Below are 17,375 nucleotides of genomic sequence, written 5' to 3'. Positions count from 1 at the left end.
CTCTGTATTGAGATTTTCAGCTTTATGCTGAACGTGTACGTTGGCTAAAAAATTCCAACTTACTGTCTTACGACCCATGTGTCTACTGCAATCAATTTACATTTAAAAGTTGGCAACAGCATTGCACCTGCAATTGCCTTTTTCACTTTTCATCTTCTACAAATCCTGTCAGGGTAGCTCTTTTTTCACAAGATGGAAATGCAATTTTAGCTCCACTCCAGTCAAAGTGTTTGAAATGAATCGTTTCGGAGGCTCGAAACAGCGCCTACGCCCACAAATCGTAAGTAAGTTACTATGAGGACTCCCTTAAAGGCGGTATCATCAAATGATGATACCGCCAAATTTTCGAAAAACAGCTGTCAACATTGCTGGATGTGGATTGGTGGGTGTCATAGGTGGGTGTCCTCCTTGATACATAGTACCAACTATTGCAACCTGGAGATTTTCTTAGATCCATTTGGTTAGATAAAAAACATCCACGGGCGAAATACAGAGATAAATACAAAAATTTACCTTCTTTTTTGTCGTATTATTGTAATTCTGGAAGAGTTTTATCCATATTTGAAGGAGATCTTTGCCGTGCAAATTGACGCCGGTTCTGATTGATATGGCAATCCTGGCCCCTAGTATTATGACGTGACTGTCAGATTGTGCAAATACCACTTTTTTGCTTGGGAATGTGAAATATAACATACATAACTCAGGCAACCTTGTCTTGTCCTCTTGTCCAGTAATCACTTATCAGTCATTCACTTCACTTGATCAACATTAGAGTGAACTAAGGAAGAATGGCCTCTAAAGTTCGTGCGATATTTTCCCAACGCGCCAGGTAATTTCCTCACCTATTAGTCTTTAAAACTATGGAAATTCCTCAGTCGTTAAGCTTTAAAATTGCTTACCTCTAAATTTTTCTCCCATTCAAAGTCTTATCTTCATCTCTGCCCACACCTCTCACTCGAGTCGGGACCATAGAAATACTAATTGTTCTAGGTACCATTATTGACCTCTTCAAATGTGTGTAATCTCAGCTGCCGGATTCGACTTCTCTTAAAAGAACAGGGTGCTGTCAATTTTCGCTGTGACTTAAATCATACTTCTAGAGCTCCCTTGCGGAGTTTTCTACAAAGGTCATGTAAGGTTGACAGTATCCTAACCTTAAAGTCTCTTAGTCGAAAGATAAACTCATGTGAACATACTTAACACAACTTAACATGCAGAACTGATACGAATATAACGTATTCTAATCCTTTAATCTGCAGATAACTAATATTTTCCTGGCTCTGTCGTACCTTCAGTTTTGTATCATCGGGACGATAACCTCACTTTTTCGGAAGTTGCCAATATCTCTAGTTGTCACCTGGGACTAACTTCAAGATGCAACCTATGATAATAACTCTGAAAAATAATTTTCATGTGGAGTTACGTGTACATTCCCATCAATCTCTGAGATAAGATGACTGCAAGTAGCATAGGCAACTCACATGTTAGCCCTTAAGTTGATATTTGCACTACGAAATTCAGCCAAATTTAATTGTATGCTGACAGGTGGCAGTTTATCTCCGACCGTTAAATTAAATTTTAAAATAGTCTCCCTCAGTATCAAGCTTATTTGTAGTACCACTGGAATCACCCTGCCAATCAAAGCCTTAAAGTAAGAGAGGACTCAGCTTCAGATGCATTTTAGAGGATCGTAGACATTGAAGACCCCATTCCAATGATGATGTAATCAGATGTTGGCTAGAGGTGTTGTCAGCTAAGCTGGTAGTTGTCTACTTTCGGTTTGCAAGCGTCAACGACAAATTTGGGCCTCTGAACAAAGCGGTGTTCGCTACTATCCACATTGAAAACATCAGTCTCATGATTGTATCGTAAAAAAACTACTTATCAGTTATGATTTGCGACTTTCTTGTGGTTGTGATTTCTCTGTGGCTAAAAATTAAAGTCAACAAGGTTTGAAAGTATTAAAAAACTTATCTAAGCTTGTTTTCCTGCTTCTGAGAGAGCCAGATGTTTTCATGTGGATAGTAGTGACGCGAAAACGCAACTCGTGCAAACCGAAAGTAAACAACCGTCAACTTAGCTGACAACATTTCTACATGCCTGCTTTGTGGCATCATTCCAAAATTTGTTACCTGCGGTCTACTTTCTTTACATTGTGACTTTTTTCGTATTTTAACAGGAGCATGGCTCTCTCTGCAGCAGACACAGCAGCTGAAGGACCTTCAAGGCGCATGCGATGGCCGTATACTATGTCGGCTAAAATGGCCCAGTTTCCATTTAAAATGTATTACGATAAGGCTCCTCTCACCCATTACCTAATACTTGGATTCGTTTGCTCGTGGCCCTTGTTCATATTTTTCCAGAGAATGGGTAAGTTTTCATTGTATTTTTGATGCTTTCATGTTGGCGAGGGATAGAGGACAGCAATGTGAAATAGCTAGAAAAAGAGTCTGCCAACATCATCCCTGTTATTGGATATACTGTAGTAGGTCAAAGATCTATGGCTTCATTGAAAGTTCTGACACAGCTAACTTTCTAGGAATTTCTAGTTGCAAGATGGTGTATGTGAGTTTTCTGATCATCCTTTTATGGTAACCAGGCATTCAAGTTGCCAACTCTGGAAGTGTAACAGTATTAAAGGTAAGTTTGGTTATATGCGCTAGGTACAGAGTTGTACATTTCAAATCACAAACCATTCATTAGTTATTTGAATCAGTATTTCTAAGAAGGGCAGAAGTCCATTTTTCATAATCCTTTTGATTTGACTTATTGAGCTCTACGGTTGTCCTTATTATATTACCCGAAGTAGCCCGCTTCTTGGAACACGAGTGACAGATGCACAGAAACGCCAATGTCATTCATGTAGAGTGCCAAAAATGAAAAAAACAAGAGATTTCGGAAAATGGGACTTCTACCCTTTTTAGAAGTACTGATTCATTTGTGTTCGGTGCAATAACTTCTTATGTCACCAGAGAAGAGGACAACGAACCTTCTCAAATTAAATTCTAAGGCACTAATTCATAATTTTTTTTTTATTTCACAGCTCGAAGCCCAGAAAACATTAAGAAGTGGGACGACATCCATGAGGCCTCACGTAACCATCCTAAAGTATGGGAGGAGGAACATTAATGTGTGTAACCTTCATTCATAGATTAGAATTAAGTACTTTTTGTTGGATCAGTTTTTTTTCTGTTATCTTTTTCATTTGTGAATCCAATCTCATTTCATAATAATCTCTATGTTCTATTTTATTTTGTAAATTTCATTCATAATTGAATTAAAGTTAAAAGAAATCGTCAAAACACTATTTGATTCGGATTAATCTCATTTGATTGTCTCATGAACAATCCTCCTCTATCAATAAAATTATCTTGCGAGATTTCTGGTTTGTGCGAACGTTTTGAAAAATGGAAGTTACCTAGCAAGTGAAGGAAGGTACCTATTTGTATGACCTTCAGAGTTCTTTAGTTAAGCCTAGAAATCAGATCTTCAGCAAGAGAAGATATGTGCAGAAAAGGTAGAATATCTTGGCAATCCATGTGTCAAATGTAGAAAACTATAGCTCGTTTTAAGGCTGAGAGTATGACCAGTAGAAGCCTCATTACAAGTTTGCTTCATCTTATAATCATTGCGGAAAAAATATTAATATATAGTGAAACCTACCTGACAAAAACACAAAAAATCAAAATTGATTTTAGCCTTGTTTCCCACTGATTTTTTGTGTTTTTGTCATTTATGTTTCGGGCTGCCATTTAAACTCTCTTCCTCTTGTAAAACCTACATATATATTATATATACTCGATATGTTACACAGTGCATATAGGGCTATGTCTTGTCTTATCTTGCCAACATAGCCAGTGAAAGTTTCAACAATTATGCTGCTGAATTCCTGATAGGTTAGGAAACTACTAAAAAAACTGTAAAATACACCTCGCGAATTATGAGTTTTAATCTCGAATGTAATATTAGCTTTTCATTAGCGATTATTATACAGGCTAGAACAAATTTTTGTTTAGGGAGCTTTCATAAATTATGTAACGCACTTTTTCGGCATTTTTGGTCCCCCTCTCCGATTGTGACGCTTCTATGATGTAGATCCCTATCTTTTAACCTGTAAAGACAAAATGGCGTAAAAGCTCTCTTTGATCCTCTTCTCCTTTGAATGTTATGCAATTTAGGTACAGCACCTATCGAAATCTCTGAAATAATAATAAGTCAAAATTACTGAATTATAAAGGGTCACAAAAAATACAACGGACGACTCATTATAATACAGGTATTTATTCAATTGATATGTGACTTACATGTTCTATTCAAATTGATTCAAGATAAAGACAGAGATAGAAACATGAAGGCGCAGTGAGGAAATACTTACGATAGGGTAATTTATACAAAAGACAGCAGTTGACGGAAGAGGGAACAAAACCATGAAATCAAAAAACCTCAGTTGAACTGTGACATTACTTAAAATACATTCGTAATTCAATACACAAAAATAAATAGAGGCAATTTTCGGAATGAGTCGCATCGTGTGTTTTAAGTGCTACGAATTTGAACCATTAAAAACTCCTCTCATCTTCTTTACCCAGAGCACTAAGAGCAGGTACTAAGAGTGTTCTTTGTTTGATGAGAAATCTCTAGTAAGGTGAACTGTGTTTACCGCTGAAAACTTAGCACTAGAACTTAGCGGTGTAAGAGTAACTTACAGTCTATAACGTTCCAGGAATACCTAAGATATTTTTCTGCCGCTACAGGTGCAATTACTATTACCAATGGTAAATGATTTCGGTCCCATTGCTGCTGACGTCTTTAAACCAAGCTGCCGAATCGCCAATTGGTGGTTACAACTTTTACTCCAGGTTGCACCCGAAAGAATATGTCTTCACCAATTAAAAGTGCTATTCTTAGCAGTCATATGAAAATTACCTCGGCTTCATTTATCTTCAATTCTATGATATTTATTTATGTGCATCGACAGTGAAACAGTAGAAACACGTTCTTTGGTTTGCAACTGTGTAGACTTCTTGTTATCCTATACTTGCATTTCAAATGGGAAAATACTCGACACTATATCTGGAAAATTTCTCTATTTTTCTTCTCTATAGGAAGAAACTTCATAGAAAATTCCAAGCACTGGCATTGGTTTATTCTCCTTTGGTACAATAAAACAGCAGTCACCATTATGAAACAAAGCAAAAGAGATACGCATTCTTGAAGTTTTAGTGTCTCTTTATTTCTTGTTTGCAATGTTTCTTGCAATCAAATAATGATCGTGATTGTTTTATTAACTGAGGAATGAGAGTTAAGTTCGGACTTTGAATATTTTAGATCTTATGATTTTTTCAAAAAATAATTATTTTATTTTATTTTTTTTGGTCTAGTATGGCTCCGGAAAATTATGTTTCATTATTGTACTTGGAAACTACGGGTGCTTTGATTTTTGTAAAAATTATTGCCAGCCTCACATTTTTTAAGTTAAAAAAACGACTGCCACCAGGCTGTGTAATATGACACATCTAAAGTAGCTGCGGATTGCTAGTGGGTGTTTGCACCAAGCAACTTTAAGCACACCTGCTGAAGGGAAACTGAGATACCCTGGTAACTTTTTTTTAGAAATAAAAAGAGAACATTTAACAAATACTTTCCTGCTTCCTTAAAACTACCCTATGTTTAAAAAAAATTCGAAATTGGACTAATAAAAACAGTATTGTTACGTATTTATTTTCTCGGAAAATTAGCATTCAAAGGATACTTAAATAATAATGATTCTACTTATTACTCGATAGGTAGTACTTGCAATTAGGGGTGTCATTACACAGCTATCTCATTGGCAGAATACTAGGATAATGATTTCAATTCATGATTACAAAAGTGATGAAAAATAAAAACAGTATGCATTTAGATCCTTGTTCGAATGCGGTTCAGTTGTAAAAAAATAGAGAGCCTTTGAATAGTTAACAAGAAACTAAAATCAGAGAGGAAGTATTGAAGGAGAAGATTATGAGCAACTCTAAATTCGAGTATAAATAAGGAGGAAAGGTCACACAGTTCATGTTTCATACAAATCTGATTTTGGAAGGACATTTGCTTCTTTGAGGTCATCAAAATACTTGTGATGGATCATATCTCGAGCATTAATTCTTTCGGCAGGATCATAAATGAAAGTTTTCTGGAACAGAATAACAATCTGGCGTTAAAAAAATCCAATACAAATTATGATTAATTGGACTACATTTTGCAATTTGGACCTATAGATTCTAGCCCGGTTTAAAAACAACGTATGTGCCATTAGTTTCCCTATGCACATAAGTGTTTTTCCAGAAGAGCCAGAATTTATAGTTCCAAATTGCAAAATGCAGTCCAATTTGCAAGATTAAAAATACAGGGATTTTTTGATGTTGTTGTTGTTTGTTGCAGAACAGCTGTTTAGATTGATAGTTAGTAGTTTCTTATGTAAACAGAGTTGATGTATTTAGTAATTGAAATAAGTCTTCTATTGGAGATAGGTGATCCTGGGTGTCTACTGAGATAGGCTGGCCAAAAGTCGGTACTCTTACATTACTTTATTAGTACATTCCCAAGAAATCCAACGCTATCTTGACAGAAAAATCCAGTCAATAGTAGCTCCGTTTGACGAAATTTGAGATTCTCGTTCGAATCGCGACAAAAATGACGTAATCACAAAATTTCATCGGTGGCTTGAAGATTGACTGCCTGTAGAATCGCAATTTTGCAGGCTAATACTACTCAAAGAATAAATGCGTACAGGACTGCATACTTTCCAGGCTTTACCTAATAAATAAAAAAAAATGGTGGTATAAAAGAAAACATTCCGAGAATTCTTGGGGAATTTCTGCATTTTTTCAGTACTTCTAGACCGCCCTTAAAAAATCAGTACTATTTCCGGGAATTCCAGACTAGTAGACACCCTGTGATCAGGAAAGTCAAGCTTGATAGGAACAGGAATAAGAATGAGTTTTAGAGAAAAAAGAGGATGGCACAATTGAGACTGGACGATTCAATAAAGTGGGCACAGATCAGCTCTCAATAAGGAGCCTGCCCATTTCAATCATTTTGGGTCAAATAAATACTTTCGTTAAAATTCTTAACATAAGAAATATTAGCACTAATGTTATTTTCAATTTTGGCGGTACAAAAGAAGAGAGAAAATGGTTCCAGTTAAAACGTTTCAGACAGTACCTAAAAATATGGACATAAAAATTCAAATTCTTAATTAGTCAGTTGTACTGGTCACAAAATCGTGTTTTGATGCTTGATTCTTGTATATTAACAATTAATAATAAGATTTGTCCAAACTGCAACTTTCTACGTTCAATATTAATCGAGATATCGCCCTTTGAAAAGTCAGGTTTTGGGAGTCATTCACCCAGGCAGTGACACCCTTGGTTTCTTCCTCTTTTGTTCAATCAGTGATGCAAAGAGGATGCAACGCAAAACTTCAACAACATTAAACATAAACAAACTCAAGAAACAGACCGATTTGTACTTTAAAGATCTTCTCATCAGGAGATAAAGCACTTGCTGTGAAGAGATTAGGCGGTCAGTCAGTTCACCTCAGTTTGTGTACATTTAACGCCGCTGAAGTGTCGCGATGCACCCTCTGCATCACTGATCGGACAAAAGAAGAAGAAATCAAGTATGTCACTGCCGTGGTGGATCACGTCAAAAACCTGACTTTTTAAAGGGCGATATCTCGGTTAATATTGAACATAGAAAGTTGCGATTTGGGCAGATCTTATTATTTTCAGCTACTCTAAAAGAATCAAGCATCCAAACACGGTTCTGTGATCAGCGCAACTGGCCCATTCTGCCGTAATTTTTACCCTCCATTAGGTAAAAAAAATTGTTTGGAAGTAATGAGAATTCACATGCACTTACTTGCAGCAGATCAAGTCCGACAGGATCGAGTTTGCTCACTGTCTGAGCCAAAATATTGGTCGTCCAGTTCGGGAATGTGGGTTTGTAATCTGGAAGTTGTGAAACTTTTGGCCAGATTTGTTCATTTGGGGTTGAAAGGATCCTGTTTGGAGTAAAATTAAAATGTTTAAAAAATAATGTATTCAAAAGAGAATTTACTGAAAACCCATCTATTTCTTTGCTGAATTTGTATGCTTATGCTTTGGAGAAATGAAAATGATTGAAGGAGAAAGGATCTGATCCAGACGCTTTTTTCAGAAAAGAATGAAATCATTCACCTTATTTCCACTTCCCAAGGCTAAATTAGTCTAGTCTCAGCAAGGAACAAAATGAGCTATTGTATAGGCGAGCAAAAGGTTAAAACCACCCTGGCTGTTTTTCTCATTATTCAGTTCAGTAGTTTGACACAACCCTAAGCATACCTCCTCTAGAAGTACCTACACACTGAGTACCTCGAAATATCTTGATTTTGGACATGTTGTTATCACTTGACTAGCTTGCATTTTCAAAATTATTTCATCAACTGCTTTTCAAAACTGACTTCAGTGGGCAGATATCTACTACATATACTTCAGAATTTTTAAATTCCCTTGAAGATTTGAAGGTCACGTCTATGTAACTGCAGGTGAAACTGAACTGAAAAAAATACACTAAAATACTGGTTTACATTTGAAATGTAACTTCAGTCGGAGACTCTTTTTTAAAAAAAGAAGATGAGAAACAAAACAAAAAATGATACATGAAAAAATCTATCATTTAAATAAACATGTCAGATTAAACTTGCCCAAATATTCTGAATAACTGATCTATCTCTGAGTCACCACGGAACAAGGGTTTGAGCATGGCCATCTCTGCAAAGATACAACCTATTGACCAGATATCAACAGGGCAGGCATACAGAGTAGTTCCAAGCAAAATTTCTGGTGCTCTGTACCATAAGGTGACTACCTATGGGCAAAGAAATGAGAATTAGAACAGTGGTTTCAGCATGATAAGTGAGCATGAAAGGGAAATGGGAAAAACAGAAAAATAAAGGTTTAAAAAATAAGCTCAGATAATGAGAGTAAAACCACCACACCATATTTTTTTCTTGGGTTACAAGAGAAAAAATCCATTGAGCCCAGCAATTGATAGTCTGATGTTTTTAGCAAACAGCACTGAAGGAGTTGGGTTCTCTCAGAGTTATCTTGTAATTTTTACCCCCCTATTTAACCCTGTTTCCAGAAAATTAAGAGCCCGATTAGAAATTGATCTCTAACTATCCATACTAAAAGGCGATGGTTCAGAAAAACCTGAAAATATAATTGTCGACAAACACTATGATTTCACTTTAGAACAACAACATACATATGAAACAAGCAACATATTCTCTATCTTGGACTTACTCTTGACTCTAAATTAAGATATAAGCAACATATTCTCAATAAAAAAAAAAACAAATTGAAATCAAGATACGCAGCATGTTATGGTTATTCGAACGCCACACCAAATTAGAACTGCAAAACAAAATTCTCCTGTACAAAACAATGATAGGACCAATAAGGTCTTATGCATGCCAAATCTAGGCCTGTGCAGCCAAGTCAAATGTAAAACAAATGGAAATTATTCAAAATTTAACACTAGGGCAAATTATAATGCTCCATGGTATCTCCGTCACGAAGCTATTTACTCGGAACTGGGAATTGAGAAAATCGAAGCCTACATAAGTAGACTATACAACAGATACGAAGAACGTCTGTCCGCCCACCCCAATCCGGAAGCCCTTGTGTTCCTTGATTGGGTGGAGGATCTGCGCCCTTTAAGGAAAAGAAAACCGGACTTTCCAGTAACCCCAGACATTCTTAAAATCTAACTACCCTCACTTGCGTAATCGCCGGTACCTGCCTTTGTCAGCTGAAATATTGGCCCACATCTGTGAATCAAAGTTCCTGCTAGCAATCGGAGTCTTACACTGTTACTAACATTTAGCATTAGCCACTTTGGTACTCTTTTTCTTATCTGTTCTGTTATTGTTCTGTCTTTTTTATTTTGTTTCGTTTTTAGCATGCTTTTTACTTTTACTTCTCTTCCTAACTATTTTTTTCTTTCTTTCTTTCTGATCAAAGTGGTTTGTTATTGTAATATTATCCGTTACATGATAAGTAAAAATGTTTAAAGACCCGTAAAGTCTAAAAATATGATGTAGTATAATTATACTTCTATTACGAATAATAAGAAAAAAAAACTTCAGAGTGAAGTAATGGATGACATGACACAGACGAACACAAAAATGCAGCTAATATGCTGCTATGGTTGGCACACTACATCGTGGCCCATGGTGATTACTACACATTATGAAATTTAAAGACTGACACTAACATAAAGCTTCAATTTGAGTCCAGCTCAGAATTGATGATTTTAGTCAACCCTTAATGTTCTATCAATCAATGATTAGAGGAAATGGCTATTTGTTTAATTAGGATGGATTAGAAGAGAAAGTCACAGCCTTATGTTGAATAACTGTACTTTGGAACTTGCAAGATAAGCACATTTGTGTCCCTTACTAAAATGTAGACAAGAGTATCGATACCCTCACTCTCACTAATATAGATAGGTATTCATTTAGGGCCACTAGACAGGGTCAGGGAGTGGAAAAAGGGTCACATAGTCTCTCTTCAAAGGTTGCAAAAAAAAAAAAAAATAAAATAAAATAATAAAAAAAAATGAAAAAAAAAAAAATCTCACAACAAGAAGTTAGATAATTAACTCTTAGACAAAATACTGACAAACATTTTTAACACAGCAAATAGAAGCTGGATCATAAAAATAATGCTATTTATATTTTCGTCATTGAACCAATGTTTATCGTTGATGCTTGGAGAATGATTTTCAGACTTTCTTTTGAGTGATTCGTTTTTCTCATGTAATTTTTAGAAGAAAATATGTGGTGTAGTGTTTTAATTCGTATTTTATCTAGAGACTAATTGGCCCCACATGCAACAAAGGAGGAGCCATTCGCTACAATAGAAAGGATTTTTCTCTCTCATGTGTTCAATTTTATTACCAGGAATGTAAAATATTTGCTTGCAATTACTGTAAGGAAATTATATTCTACCTACATGATCCATATAAGATTAACGATATAGAAGTTTTTTTTTATTTCTAGATGATGTATCTTGATATTCTTTTACAAATCACTTTTTATGGGTGATCAAAGCTACTTTGTTTGACATTATGATCCTCATATGTAGGTAAATGAAAAGAGTAAGGTGCTACCTCATGTGTGAAAGCTCGAATTGGCACTCCAAAAGCACGCCCCAGTCCAAAATCGGCAACTTTAATCATACCATTGCTGGAAATAAGTAGATTCTGAGGTTTGAGATCTCTATGGAGAATACGTCTTTTGTGACAAAACAGGATTGCTTGTGTGATCTGTTGAATGAGTAATCATGACTATTAGTAAAGGCTAGAAAATGTTACATAAATTGAACCTTGAAGAGGATGGAAGAATTGTAATGTTTATCATTGGATTTTAAGAATCATTTCACTCATTTTCTTTTGTTACCAAGCAGCATTGTAGGTCCTGAAAAATTAGTTTGTTGATACCAAGTGAATAAGACTATTACTGATGACCTGGATTTAACTTCTCTAACTTTGAAGCCAAATATGTAAAAATTCTTGCGTTTTTCACATGCATAGCACACTAATTGAATCAGTTTATTCCATCACCTCTGGTGCTATTTTATTTCAATTAGTAATTTTTAGGTTCTAAGTAGTATTAGAGAGAAAAAACACACATCTGAATGGTTGATGATTAGACTTCGTTTTTTGTTTTCAAGCTTTTTAGGGGATGAATAAAAGTTATTGCTAATACTTTTTAGCAAGCGCAAAAACATTGAATTGATAATTTTTTCTTAAAAATTCTAGCTTCAGGTTAGAGGAGAAGTGACAGGTGTGAGAGAGGAAATATTGATTAAAGTAACTCCACGTTTTAGATTCTTTTAACTAAACAATCCTCATGAAGAAATCTCCTACAATTGAGAAGAGTCTGAATTCTGGGCGGAGGTATTCTTTGTAAGCAACTCAATTTTTTCGCCCACTTTCTTGATTTTGATTTATTTCCAATTCATGGTTAACATCCTCTTGAAATCACACAGAAATCTTCAAAAAATACTCCTCACCTGATACAAATATGATTTCATCAGCATTGTGTCCAGCTTTCCAACTGTGTTACTTGTGTCAATTTTGCTGTTGGGCAGTTGACAATCCAAGAATTTCTTGAGGTCCATCGTTAAAAATTCGAAAACTAGATACATTCGATTTTCTTCCATTAGAACTTCGTACAAACTGAAAAATGAATTGTAAAGTATTACATGTGGTAACTAAGCAGAGAAAATGATTAGGGTATCAAATGGTGAAAGATTTTGGGCAGAGACCTATAACAAATTGACTCAGGGTCAATGAAAAAACTTGGACAGAGTTAGATATAAGAAATCAGTGGAATGCGACTTTTCATCTAAAAATTTCCTCACAGAATATGCTATTAGCAGGGGCTTGTCCATACTTCACACTTCTAATTAGCAGCACAAAGCGCTGAATTATTGACAGGGAAGAAGAAACTGCTGACCCTGTTCTCTGTTGACACTCCTAGTGCTTGCTAGAATAGAAACATTTATTTCTTATCAATTTGACTCAAGCAGGCTACATGCAGTGCGACAGCTGTACCGTTCTTTACATGGGCTCACTGTACCCACTCCCTCCGTTTTTTTGTTCTACGCCAGTTACATTGCTCAATTTGCCAAATTCCGATCATCTTTCTTGATGGTTTCATACGTATCCCTTGCTCTTCCCTCTCAAACAAAACAATGCCTTTCCTCTCCCTTCAGCCCCACTGCTGTCCTTTAATGCTATGCCACTGTAGCATTTGGGTACAATGTCCTTGCTTCTTCCTCTCGCTCTGGCTTCTTTGAGTCCCACTGCATAACTCCTTTAGTTCATTGCTCACAGTTGTGCGTGGCCTTGGAAATTCCTGAAGCCATAATACAGAACCATCATCTGTTCTCCAGTCAGTCCCATCGGAAAGTTGTAAAAACTTCCCAGATTGCTTTCCATTCTTTGAGGCTCTGACAAGTCATAAAATTCACAATGATTTCAGATGTTTGACAAATCCTCTTTTTCTAAGGGCCAGCTCTATCATCTCTTGATACCTACAGATTTATTAACAGACTAAAAAATTTAAGAGTAAGCGCCTACACTGTTTGATACTTCCCCTCTCTACCCTTTGATGATTGTAAGTCATTGTGGGGCAGCTAACAAAGCAGCAGCTTTTCGGCTGGCTGTGAAGCCTTACCTAAGTAGGCCCTTAGCAGCAAGAAACTTTTAAAAGCTACAAACCTGACAATGTTGGGGTGGTCTAATTCTTTGAGCAGTGTGACTTCTCTCAAGGCTGTAGACGGAATACCTTCATCATTTCCTTCCATTCTAATTTTCTTGATGGCCACAATCTGGTCAGTCTTTTTGCATCTCCCTTTGTAAACGACACCATAAGTACCTAAGAACAATAGTGAGAGAGGTCATAGTATTACAATTCTTTAAAATGTTAACTAAAATTTAAAAAAGAGGTTATTTAGGAGTAGTCTAAATGAAGCCACCTCTGACTCTTACCTCCTTGAACTGAACAGAGACTGAAACTAGACCTCTTGCATAGCTCATGTTATCATTATTTGATAACTACAGCAATGGACTAAAATTAGTACTTCTCTCCGAGATTACTTACTTGACAAGACTGTACAAGGGTGAATTTCTTCAGGGGTGCGGAACGATATAGATCAAGTGATCAATCTGTTTCAGGTGAAGGTTGTGGGCACAGCCGAAATTTGTGGATATTTGATGCTGTGGCATGGCTCATCATCAGCTTCAAAATCTGAGATTTGAAACGCTCCGTCTGCTGGTGGTCAGTTTTGGGGACTTTCTTTTATTAAAAAAGATTTTAAATCAGTGGTATTTCTTTGCCAAAAAAGGTAATTAACTGTAAAGACTCTTCCAACCAAAGATCATTACAAATGGAGGCTAAGGAACTTTAATTTCATGGATAATGGTCCTTGATCCAGATGAGGACAAAAAAACCAAAAATGTTGCCTGTTGAAGAGTGTTTTCAGGCCTGCAGTGAAAGATAGAAGCTATCATGAACATGCAATCAACCGAAAATCATCCTTATTCACTGGGGTAATCGAGTCTCTTTCTTCTATGGAGTCAAATGACCCGATACTTTTGGAGACATTTTTACCTATGATATAGCGCCTGTCAGACGAATGGCAGTTTTTTTCAGCATTCAGAAGTCAGTGTTTCAAACCCAAGTGCTCCCAAAGAATGGTCAAGGCTGGCCAAGCAGCTCTTTCAAAAATTGGTGTACTTATTTATACTGAGTCCTAATTTTTCTGACTGATAATTTTTGTCTATCACACAGAGCTAAACTTGTAGAGAAAACAGTAGCCCTCACTGCACTACAGATTGAGAATTGATTCAAAGCAGGATGGCAGGAGGGGGAAGATTGTGAGCGTTTACCGAATTCCGTTTAGCTCTGCTAGGTTCCATCCTTTAGGTGCCTGTTGGTCGCTTTTGACTGTACCTTTCGTTGAAAATCCATCAAATGCGTATGTTAATTTTTGAGGTTCTTTAATTTTTATAAGGATGATGATGATTGATGGGAAGTTAAAAAAAATTCTAACTGAGTTGAACAAAATCTGGACATGTAGAAGAAATAAACCCTCTTAGTTTTAGTTAGGACATTATTCTCCATGTTTTCTTTTCCTATGTTGCAGCTAAAAATTCTGTAAGGTGCTGTGCTTCTATCATACCACATAAAACTGAATTACACATGTACATTTGGTGTCCGAGCAAAATTTCAATTGGGCCCCTGAAAACGGAGCTTGATAGGCTAGAAAGCTTCTTAAACTGACAGGTGAGTTTAGAACACTGAGAGAAGTCCACCAATTCATGTATTAATGCATAGCGCTGTAGTTGCCTCAGGTGGGTATTTCACGGCTAATGGGCCGAAACAGCGCGGTGGTTCAATTAATCTGACAGGAACTCCTGCCACGTGCAGGCTAGAGTCTTAAATTTCTGCCTGATTGAAAGAGTAAGGAAAAACGATAAACTTACCCTCCCCAATCTTTTCAATTTTAATATAACCATCCATGGTGGAATTAAGTTGTAACAAATTCACAAATTGAACAGGGTGAAATAGGATACTGCAGAGTGCAAACAAGCTACCGTTCAGTCCATAAGTGACTTGCCTTCACACTGAAATCACAGAAAATACATGTATAAACATAAGAAGAGATGAATAAAAAGAGTCAGAAGGCCAGTGGGACGATAATTGAAATGTCATCAACTCTATGTCGCCGCTTTCGACAAGACATAGCCCTATCTTAACCTTGCAATATATCGCAATTCGATGTCTTATCGGGCTGGTTTAAATTTCAATAATCGGCCCGCAGAGGTTTAAGAGATGAGTCTCCAACACTGAGTGAGGGAGTACACAGAATTAGTCCGATTCAATGCTTAGGGACCGAGCAAAGCAGCAAACTGACAGGTGGAAACTAAAGTAACTTCATTTTTAATCCTGAGGTCAAAACTATCAGTTCTTAGGATTTATAAAGCAGACTTTGACTACTTTTCTTGCTAAGTCCGGCAAGAGACAACAACTGATTAGACTACATCATGAACTACAAAGAAACTTGTACCCACCAAGTGTTTTTGATATGAATGATGGAACGTGTGGAAAAATAAGATCTGCATTGATTAAGTTTTTACTCACCAAATTTTTGGAAGACACGAGGAGGAAACTTGATGATAACGGAAGGGATAAAAAAAAACCGCCGGGAAACTTTATGGCTTTTTGTTGTGTACAGTTTTTGGCGGTTATTCCTGTAACGGTGATCATCGAACATCGATTTCGACCATTCGACCGGCATAGTTCGAATTCAAGATTAGAGATAGTGCCACCAGTCACCACTGAGAATTTCACTTTCCGTTGACGATTTCTGAAATAATATTGTTCAAATTACAAAAATCAGATCCTCAAGTCATAGATTATTTTTTGCTTGATTTTTTGAGGCAAAAATATTGACAATTAGAATTACTAGCGCAGAGAAAATACGGCTGAAACTTTCAAAGCTTGTTAGTGGGGGCGTTTTTTCCATCAGCGGCGACCGCTGTTGTGCAACACCGTAGATTTCTGCTGACCACCGAATTGCGGCTGTTGCTGCTAGCTAAAACTTGCCCATAGGTGTTTTGTTATTTTGGTTATGTTTTATGTTCTAAGAATTTGTAGGATTTGTTGATTTGTATATGGATTTGTATTGTCCTTCAAGAAAGTGTCGCGGAACCTTTGATATCTTTACAACTGTATCTACAAACGCACCTTATAGTCAATAATACATTATACATGTGTACAATTACAACAGTAGAAGGATTTCGGAAATTGGACAAATTGAAGTGCTAGTGTTCCTCCTGTGAAACGAAAATGAAAATGTGCCGATGAACGAATGGAACAAGAAGGTGACAACGAACATATAAACCCATGATTCCAGCTCATTCCTGAAGAAAAAGTTATGAAACATAGACCAGGTTAGTTTTATGGTTTATAATATTTTTTCCTCTATGGATGAATCTTATCTTGAGTCTCCGTAGTCTAGCAGTGCAGCCTCTGTCAACTTTTAGGTTACAATAATTGGAAAATGCGGCCACTTCCGCTATTTTACATAGTCAATTTCTGAACAACACCATCCTATGAACCTTACCAAAATTATGGTCGAAAGATGCTGAGATTCCACCTATATTTGTTGTCAAACTCTCCATGCACAGAAATTGAGCATATTTATTAGCAGGGTTGCCACAATTTCTGGGGAGTCCTAGGTTGGAACAATGGCAACCCTGCTGATGTATTTCTTCGCGATTTTTGCATGGAGAGATTGACCAGATGTAGACATGGACTCTCAGCGTAGCATGGGAGATTCCCTAAATTACGGCCTCAACTTTTAGAGTTTTTTTTAGCTGTGGTGTCCGTTTCAGAGAAAAACCAGTAGCACCATCGAATTTTTTGCAAAACTCTACATTAGTATCTGTACTTGGGTTGCAAATTTCTTGCACATGCAAGAGCTCGGCTTTATCTAAAGTTTACACATGAAGACACGTCGGCTATAGTTTAGTATATGGACTGTTCCCAAAAATAACCTTTATCCCCCTCCCCCTGACGCACATTCAGGAAAAGTAAGAGGGAATGGGGTCCTGGGTAGAGACACCTGACTAAATCCAGAAAACCCCCAAAACAAACCTCCAAAATACTCAGAGTTCTGAGAAATCAACGGCCTATATACTGAACTGTCCAGGCATTTTAGAATATGGACCGTAGCTACGGAAGTGTAGACAGGCCTCTTCTACTGATGGGAGGCAGA

The 17,375-nt window shown here is 36.7% G+C and overlaps 3 protein-coding genes across 5 annotated transcripts in view; 2 read left to right on the top strand and 1 right to left on the bottom strand.

Moving 5' to 3' along the window:
• Positions 1–671: 671 nt before the first annotated feature.
• Positions 672–3,307, top strand: roh (reduction of Rh1). The gene is made up of 3 exons (XM_019060932.2): positions 672–829; positions 2,180–2,370; positions 3,044–3,307. Exons 1-3 carry the CDS (start codon positions 789–791, stop codon positions 3,127–3,129), a joined length of 318 nt encoding a protein of 105 aa, XP_018916477.2. The 5' UTR covers positions 672–788; the 3' UTR covers positions 3,130–3,307.
• A 955-nt stretch (positions 3,308–4,262) lies between these two features.
• On the bottom strand, positions 4,263–15,895 carry LOC109043646 (Cyclin-dependent kinase 1). Of its 2 annotated transcripts, none has more exons than XM_019060931.2 (8): positions 15,737–15,895; positions 15,079–15,219; positions 13,312–13,468; positions 12,099–12,264; positions 11,194–11,349; positions 8,723–8,886; positions 7,900–8,041; positions 4,263–6,169 (listed from the first exon to the last, which is right to left on the bottom strand). In XM_019060931.2, exons 2-8 carry the CDS (start codon positions 15,113–15,115, stop codon positions 6,050–6,052), a joined length of 942 nt encoding a protein of 313 aa, XP_018916476.1. In that variant the 5' UTR covers positions 15,116–15,219; positions 15,737–15,895; the 3' UTR covers positions 4,263–6,049. The 2 variants fall into 2 exon arrangements, with proteins under 2 accessions (XP_018916476.1, XP_072153047.1); XM_072296946.1 differs by having other exon boundaries at positions 15,667–15,804.
• Positions 15,896–16,239: 344 nt separating this feature from the next.
• Positions 16,240–17,375, top strand: part of kar (monocarboxylate transporter 10-like protein kar) — a 46,535-nt gene continuing 45,399 nt past the window's right edge. Inside the window, exon 1 of one of the 2 annotated variants that reach the window (XM_072296943.1) lies at positions 16,240–16,548. The gene's annotated coding sequence lies outside the window, so the exon portion shown is untranslated. The remainder of the gene's footprint in view (positions 16,549–17,375) is intronic. The other variant, XM_072296942.1, reaches the window with a different exon arrangement.

The sequence above is a fragment of the Bemisia tabaci genome, chromosome 2 (assembly GCF_918797505.1).
Source record: "Bemisia tabaci chromosome 2, PGI_BMITA_v3".
Lineage (NCBI taxonomy): Eukaryota > Metazoa > Arthropoda > Insecta > Hemiptera > Aleyrodidae > Bemisia > Bemisia tabaci.
The sequence above is the reverse complement of the archived record's forward strand: the minus strand, read 5'-3'. Positions and strand labels throughout refer to the sequence as shown.